The sequence below is a fragment of the Trichechus manatus genome, unplaced genomic scaffold, assembly GCF_000243295.1.
Source record: "Trichechus manatus latirostris isolate Lorelei unplaced genomic scaffold, TriManLat1.0 scaffold00028, whole genome shotgun sequence".
NCBI lineage: Eukaryota > Metazoa > Chordata > Mammalia > Sirenia > Trichechidae > Trichechus > Trichechus manatus.
In genome coordinates, this window is record NW_004443964.1 from 6,071,840 (window position 1) to 6,080,043 (window position 8,204).

General features: G+C 62.0%; 1 protein-coding gene across 1 annotated transcript in view; it reads left to right on the forward strand.

The window, feature by feature from the left end:
• UBE2O (ubiquitin conjugating enzyme E2 O) overlaps positions 1–8,204 on the forward strand; it is a 63,233-nt gene that overhangs the window by 45,879 nt on the left and 9,150 nt on the right. Inside the window, exons 2-12 of the mRNA XM_004374134.3 lie at positions 893–952; positions 1,092–1,202; positions 3,368–3,465; positions 3,965–4,028; positions 4,591–4,734; positions 5,165–5,274; positions 5,373–5,523; positions 5,768–6,240; positions 6,592–6,746; positions 6,953–7,065; positions 7,146–7,274. Of these exons, the coding sequence (XP_004374191.1) occupies positions 941–952; positions 1,092–1,202; positions 3,368–3,465; positions 3,965–4,028; positions 4,591–4,734; positions 5,165–5,274; positions 5,373–5,523; positions 5,768–6,240; positions 6,592–6,746; positions 6,953–7,065; positions 7,146–7,274 (1,560 nt within the window). The 5' untranslated portion in view covers positions 893–940. The remainder of the gene's footprint in view (positions 1–892; positions 953–1,091; positions 1,203–3,367; positions 3,466–3,964; positions 4,029–4,590; positions 4,735–5,164; positions 5,275–5,372; positions 5,524–5,767; positions 6,241–6,591; positions 6,747–6,952; positions 7,066–7,145; positions 7,275–8,204) is intronic.

Genomic DNA, 8,204 nt, shown 5'->3' on the forward strand with positions numbered 1-8,204 from the left:
CGCCCTCCACAAGGGCGCTCTCCATGCCCCAGGGGTGGATAGTGCGGAGACCTCTCGGGAGGGGGATCCGTTTGTGTCCTGTTTGGGGAGCAGCTCTTCCACACCAGGGGTTGTGACGTTGGCATCCAGAGGAGGCACGCAGTGCTGGAGACGCACAGCACCATGATGTCAGTGAGGAACCAGAGGAGCGACCCAGGTTTGGGGAAGCAGCGACAGAGATGCCAAGGCCCCCTGGCTTGCAGAAGCCAGCTCTGTCCAGGGCAGCTGGAGGCCCACAGGGCCCGGAAGAGGCAGGCAGGGCTCTCACCAGGCCTGGGCCCTCCTCTTGGAAGCCGCTGCTGAAGGGTGTTTGTGAGAGATGGGTCAGGTGCTTGTGTACCTGGCCAGGCTCCAGAAGTGCAAGGTCCTGGGAATTACTCAGCAGCTCGCTGGGCCCTGGAGCGCGAGAGATAAGGAGCAGGCGCAGCTGGCCAGGAAGGATGGCCCAGATTAGCACGCGTGGGTCAGGGATAGCAGGGCTCCAGGGTGACCCTCACAGCCCAGCGCTGCACCCCTCCCTGCCCCAGTCTCCTCTGCCCTGACCCCGGCTTGGAGGGGGCACCTGCAGAAGGTGGAGGCTTGACCCCTGGCATGGTGTTTTGCTCTCTGTGGGCCCTTCGCTAGAGCGAGGCCTCTGGGACCTGTGCTTATCCACGCTTTGAGTGTGATCGGAGGTGCTCCCAGCAAGCATTGTGCTTGCCTTTGTAGGGAGGGTGGCTGGGGACACGGGGCTGACAGTGTCTGTCTGGCCTGGTGCTGGTGGGAGGGGCGAACGTGACACTTGAGTAGACATTGGGGGAAGAAAGTGTGGTGGCTGCTGGGGCTGGCCTCTCATCCTTGCTTCCTCTCACAGCTGAAGCTGGAGGACCGCTCTGTGGTGCCCCGGGACGTGGTCCGGCACATGCGCTCCACCGTGAGTTCTGGCAGCCCCCTTGTTCTCCGCACTCAGGGTGCCGGCCTGGGCACTGCCCGCGGCGGGCTCCCCAGGCGCTCGGGTGGTGGCTGGGGCTGTTGCGTGGCCTGCGCCTGATGCTGGCTCCCTCTCGCCCCAGGACAGTCAGTGTGGGACGGTGATCGATGTGAACATCGACTGCGCAGTCAAGCTCATTGGCACCAACTGCATCATCTACCCTGTCAACAGCAAGGACCTGCAGCACATCTGGGTGAGCCACGCCCCTCTGACGCTCGCCCCGTCTGTCCCGGTCCTGTCATTGCTGCGCCCTGTGCCTCTTGCTGGCATAGTCTGCTTGTGGGACAGCGGCCTACTCGCTCCCGTTGGCTGGTGCTGCTGCTGCTCACGAGAGGGCCGTGTAGACCTGAGAGGGCCGTGTAGGCCTGAGAGGGCCGTGTAGGCCCGAGGCAGGGTGTGTAGACCCGAGGGGGGCCGTGTAGACCCGAGGAGAGCCGTGTAGACCCGAGGGGCCAGGTAACCTGAGGAGCATACTTCCCCCTCCTCCAGCCTCACCCACCTAAATCGCAGATGTGGCTCCTTTACCTGCTTTCCTTGCTCCTCTAACATTCTTCCTTTTTAACAGGTTTCTTTGTAATAAGCTATTTTTAAACAATCTCAGACTTAGAGAAAAGTTGTAACTTCAGTGCAGAGAATTCCTGTATCCCCCTCATCTGGGTTCCCCAACTGTTATAACATTTCATTCCATTTGTTTGTCACCTTCCCTTCCTCCCTCCCCCATCTCCCTCCCCCCATCTTCTTTTTTCCCTGAAACATTTGAGAGCAAGCTGCAGACATGCTGCCCCGCAACCCTGAAATACTCCAGGGTGTATTTCCCAAAATGGGGGCACTCCGCGCAGTCCAGAAACCAGCACTGCTACGCCCCTGACTGGTCCACAGACCCCATTCAGGCGACCCCACTCTGGGGCACACTCTGCAGGCATTGTGTTCAGTCCCTCCCGTCTGGGGCCGTTCCACAGTTCTTCCCTGTCGACGTGCCCTGGGCAGCATCACGTTCAGCAGGACATCCCTCAGCCTGTCCCTCTGGTGCCACCTTGTGAGCTGCCTCAGGCCATAGCGTGCCCTCTTGGCAGGAGGACCACAGAGATGTCTGAGTGCTTCCCAGCCTCACATCTGGGGCCACAGCATGCAGGGTCCCGCCGCTAGGGCGTCCGCTTTGTTCCCAGGTCATGTCAGTGTCTGCCGTTTTTCTCCACCATGGTGTCTCCATTTACCCCTTTCTAACTGATTTCATCCAAGATTAGGCGCCACAGTGGTTAAGTGCTCAGCTGCTGACCAAAAGGTTAGCAGTTTGAACCCACCAAATGCTCCGTGGGAGAAAGATGTGACTGTCTGCCTCCATAAAGAGCGTGGCCTAGGAAACTCTGTGGGGCAGCTCTCCTTGTCCTGTAGGGTCCCTGTGAGTCGACGATGGGTTTATTCTAAACTTGTGTCATGATCCCATCCTTGTCCAAACTGAGTCCACCAGCTCCACCAGCTCCACCTCCGTCAGCAACTCCCGCCTGGACCAGCCATCACTGTGGCGGTTGCCAAACGGAGATATATGGCTGCTCATCCTCCTCATGTTTATAGTTGACATTCGGCTGCAGGGATGAGCGTTACCTTCTGCTCATTTACTTACTTAGTTACTTTTTTATATCAGTGTGGGACTCACAGCTGCCTGTTTTATCCAGACACCAAAACCAAACCTGTAGCCGTCGAGTCAATTCTGACTCATAGTGACCCCATAGGACAGAGTAGAACTGCCCCGTAAGGTTTCCAAGGAGCGGCTGGTGGATTGGAACTGCCAGCGTTTTGATTAGCAGCCATAGCGCTTAACCTCTGTGCCGCCAGGACTCCTGTGTATGTCTGCACCAGTACATACACACGCACACATGTCAACACATGGCTGCCTGGTCCATGTATACATACATACATACGTGAGTTCCTCCTGCTGCCGCCTGTGCCCGCTCATCATCTCGGGTTTATTCTGTCCTCCCCTCTCCGTGTCCGTGGGTCCCTTCTCCAGCAGTTCTCCCGCGTTGTCCTCAGTGTATTTCTTTACTACTCAGATCACTTGAGACTCGTTTGTGCAAGTACCCAGTCAGCCCACTGCGCGGCATCTGCTCTGCCGCCCCTCCACAGGCCCCTCCTGCCCAGTATCCTTGGACGCCATCACACCCATTGCCTCTGGGTGGCTCTCCCGCACCAGGGAAGGGAAGTGAGATCCAGCTGAGGGCTCTTGGGGGAGGGGACCCGTCCAGGCAGTAATCACTCTGCGTCCTTCCTCCCCTGCCTAAGTGGGCCCACGAGGCGTTCCTGCCCTGGACGTCAGCACTGTCTGCCATCCCTCACTGCCCCTGTCCCCTTGGCCTACAGCCCTTCATGTATGGGGACTACATTGCCTACGACTGCTGGCTGGGGAAGGTCTATGACTTGAAGAATCAGATCATCCTGAAGCTGTCCAATGGCGCCAGGTAGCACCTCACCACAGGAGCCGCCAGCTGGGGCAGGGTGGCCCAGCAGAAGGAGGGAGGGGGGCTGTGATGACGGGTTTATCAAGGGCAAGGGCAGATGCTGCGGGCACCAGGGCCTCGTGTCCCAGGCCTGACCCTGCTCAGCTGCCATGGCCTCGTTCTCTGTCTCCGTCTCTGGTCTTTGCTCTCTGGACTCGGGGAGAGAAGCATTATCATTTAGCATATGTGCTCGGGGCTGGTCCTTTATTTTAGACACTACAGTGGTGGTAAGTGCTCGGCCAGGGCCCAGGGTCTTGTTGAGTGTAGGAGAGTTTCTTGTACCAGGGATGAGGCTGATCTGCTGGCACAAGATGAATTGGGCCACCTCAGGATACAGTGAGATCGGCCCCTCTGGGTAACTGCTGTTTGGTTGCTGATCAGCAGCCATGTCCTGGCTGTCGCCCCGCCTGGGACTTCAGTCACTGTGCCCTGCTGGACACCAAACTGTTCACTGTTGCAGGTGCTCCATGAACACGGAAGATGGTGCCAAGCTCTACGACGTCTGCCCCCACGTCAGCGACTCGGTGAGTTGGTCCTGCCAGAAAGGCGTCACACCTGTCCCCAGACTCTGGACTGCAGAGGAGGGAGAACCTCTCAGCCCCCAGCTTGTCACTGTGCCAGGCTGAGTGCTGGAAACGAGGCGGGTGTGCGCCAGGCTGGCTGAGCGTTTGGGTGTAGACAGAGGGCGTTAGTAATCGCATCTGCCCTTCAGGTCACCTTTTCTCTCGGTCTTTGTAGACCTCGCTTTCTGTCTTAGAGTGTGCGGCACACAAACAGCACACCGTCAGCGCGGTAGTGTGTGCACAGTTTCTAAGTAAACAAACACGCTCTGAGGGGTGCGTGACCAAGCCAGCGTGGGGACCCCACTCTCTCGTGCTTTACTCCTCCAAGTGGGGTCCCGTGTCGCCAGCAGGGACATCTCATCAGGAATGTAGTCTCAGAATCTGCGTGTACCAGGCCCCTGGGTGGTTTGTGAGCACATCAGGGCCTGTGGGGTGTCTTAGGGAATGTGGGGCCCACGAAGTGCGGCTGTCACCTGAGGAGGCAGCACTCTCAGGGACTCCCCTCCCACCCCGCATCCTGCAGGGCCTCTTCTTTGACGATTCCTACGGCTTCTACCCGGGCCAGGTGCTCATCGGCCCAGCCAGGATCTTCTCCAGCGTCCAGTGGCTGTCGGGGGTCAAGCCGGTGCTCAGCACCAAGAGCAAGTTCCGTGTGGTGGTGGAAGAGGTGGGGCCCGGGGCCAGGGTGCTGTCCTTGGTCTCCTCCACGCCCTGGGACCCTCTTCTGCTGCGCCCCTCTCGCCTGAGAGGGGAGCCCGGGCTCCGGTCATGGGGCCGCTGACAGGCAGGCACCCCCCGCCTGGCCCACAGAGCAAGGTCGGGCTGGAGGGTGGCCGTTCCTCTGGACCCCGCCGGGTGGTGAGGAGGCAGCAGTGGCCCCAGGGATAAGGAGAAGGAGAGCGTGCTTCTGTGTGGGGGGCTTGGCTCTGGTTAGTCAGGGCCTCCTCTAGGTGTGTGGGTACTTGGTACCGCCTCTGAAGAGCCGCCTTCTGCCCTGGCAGTCAGGTGGGCCTGGGCCATGAGTCCCCCTGCCCAGCTGGCTAGAGCAGGGCCATGGGAACCTGCCCTGACCGTGGCCCTGCCCCCTGCCTTCCCAGGTGCAGGTCGTGGAGCTCAAGGTCACGTGGATTACCAAGAGTTTCTGTCCAGGGGGCACGGACAGCGTCAGCCCCCCGCCCTCTGTCATCACCCAGGAGAATCTAGGCAGGTGAGCTCCAGCACGCAGCCCACTCCGCCGGGGGCCCGCCGCCAGGGGCCCGCCCTGGGCAGAAGTGCAGCCTGGCCATGCCCCGCTTCTCCCCTCAGGGTGAAGCGTCTCGGATGCTTTGACCATGCTCAGCGGCAGCTGGGGGAGCGCTGTCTGTATGTCTTCCCAGCCAAGGTAGAGCCGGCCAGGATTGCCTGTGAATGTCCAGAAAAAAACTGCGCCCAGGGGGAGGGCTCTGTGGCCAAGAAGGTATGTCCTCAGGGCTTGGAGTTGGTGGGCGTTTGAGGAACTGGCCTTCCGCCTGTTCCCACAGCAAGGACGGCCGCCGCCTCCTGGTGGGCAGCTCTCATGACCCTGGCTGGGCACTGAGGGTGACTAGCCGCTGCCCGCCCAGACCGAGACACCTGGGGTCAGGCCGGCCGGTCCCGCCCAGGGTGGGGCCTGTGGCAGCCCCACACCCCCACACAGCGCTCTCCCTACTCCACCCTCGCAGGTGAAGCGCCTCTTGAAGAAGCAGGTCGTGCGGATCATGTCGTGCTCCCCGGACACCCCGTGTCCCCGGGACCACTCCACAGAGGACCTGGACAAGAAGGGGGACGCCAAGGCCAGGAGCGAGCTGGGCTCTGCCAGCCCCGATGAGACGCCTGATGGCTCGGCCAGCCCGGTGGAGGCGCAGGATGAGGGGCCCGAGGAGCCTCCTGAGGCTGGCGAGCAGCTGCCCCCCTTCCTGCTGAAGGAGGGCAGAGACGACCGGCTGCACTCGGCCGAGCAGGACGCAGACGACGAGGCTGCTGACGACACGGACGACAGCAGCTCCGTGACGTCCTCTGCCAGCTCCACCACCTCCTCGCAGAGCGGGAGCGGCACGAGCCGCAAGAAGAGCATCCCCCTGTCCATCAAGAACCTCAAGCGGAAACACAAGAGGAAGAAGAACAAGATCACCCGGGACTTCAGGCCAGGGGACAGGTAGGGACCGGGGTGCTTTGCCCTGGTCAGCCATCCAGCCTTAGGCCGGGCGGGGCTCACCCCTTTCCCCTACCACCGCGTGATCACTCAGGGTGCCCATCCAGACCACGCTGAGGTGCCTGGGCAGGCCCCAGGAGGAGGAAGGAGGCCTGGGAGGCCGTGGCGGTGGGGCGGTGGAGTCAGCCCCCACCGGGCCACACGTGAGAAGCCCGGGTGAGCTGTCTGAGCATCACGACTGTGGTCCCACGGCCCTTCTCCCCTCCTCTCACCAAGTCCCCGGGGTGGGGTGGGGGCAGAAAGGCAGTCTCCCCTTCCTCGGGGACGTGGCCTCACCGCCGGCCCACCCTGCAGGGTGGCTGTGGAGGTGGTGACCACCATGACCTCAGCAGACGTGATGTGGCAGGACGGCTCCGTGGAGTGCAACATCCGCTCCAACGACCTGTTCCCCGTGCACCACCTGGACAACAACGAGTTCTGCCCAGGGGACTTCGTGGTGGACAAGCGAGGTAGCGCCAGCCCCCCCACAGAGGGCCGGGCTGGGGAGGTGGGAGAGGGTCCGAGATAGAATGAGGGCAGGTGGCTCCCTCTGGTGGACTGGTGGCAGGGCTTCGCTGGCTTCTCTGCCCTGTTGGTTTGAGGGGTGGTGGGCGGGCTGGCGGGCGGGTGGGCACCCCTAGGGCTCCCCAGCCAGCTGTGTGCCTTCTGCCCCCAGTCCAGAGCTGCCCGGACCCTGCCGTGTATGGCGTGGTGCAGTCTGGGGACCACACTGGCCGCACCTGCATGGTGAAGTGGTTCAAGCTACGGCCGAGCGGGGATGACGTGGAGGTGCGTGTGCGGCTCCCCCACCGCAGGGCGGGCTGGGAGGGCCAGAGCCCTGGCTGATGGCCACCCATCCTCTGCCACAGCTGATTGGAGAAGAGGAGGACGTGAGCGTGTATGACATTGCCGACCACCCGGACTTCCGGTTCCGCACGACAGACATCGTTATCCGCATCGGCAACACTGAGGATGGGGCCCCTCCCAAGGAGGACGAGGTATTAGCGCTCGCCACCTGGAGGTGAGGTCAGCTCTGGGCCTGCTCTCCCAGCCTGTGCGGCAGCTGCAGTCCCCCAGAGAACCACCAGGTGGCCCCAGGACACAGGACGTGAAGTCGTCCAGTGCCTCGTGCAGCCTGGGGCTCGGTCTCCCAGAGTGAGTCCACTGGGCTCCCAGGAGAGTAGCTGCCCACAGTAGAGGTGCTGTTCCGCCCCGACACCCACAGAGGGACTAGAGGATCAGGCTTCGTTCCCGCAGCTGGTCCTGAGCCCCGCAGTGGCATCTTAGGGAAGCTAAGTCCCTTGGCCGATGTGTCATGAGCATGGTGGAAAACGCTCTGCGTACTAGGAGGTTTAGGGAGGGTGCTCCTGGGGGAGGCCGGAACATCGGGTGCGAGTGGATTCCGGAGAGGAAGTGCAGGAACACAGCCTGAGCGAGGCAGGAGCCCCTGTCCTGGGAACAGTGAGCAGCCTGGAGGGGCCAGGGCTGTGAGTGTGAAGGGAACCCATGAGTGCTTGCTGAGATCGGGGCAGGCAGCTGGACTCGGTGGACGGTGAGCTGGGAGGTGTGAGCAGGGTTCCCACAACCAGGCCGTCCCTGGACGGTGAGCCGGCAGGTGTGTGCGGGGTTCCCACAACCAGGCCGTCCTTGGACGGTGAGCTGGGAGGTGTGAGCGGGGTTCCCACACCCGGGTTGTCCCCAGACGGTGAGCTGGGAGGTGTGAGCAGGGTTCCCACACCCAGACCGTCCCTGGACGGTGAGCTGGGAGGTGTGAGCAGGGTTCCCACACCCAGGTTGTCCCTGCACGGTGAGCTGGGAAGTGTGAGCGGGGTTCCCACACCCAGGTTGTCCCTGGACGGTGAGCTGGGAGATGTGAGTAGGGCTGCCACAGCCAGGTTGTCCCCGGACGGTGAGCTGGGAGATGTGAG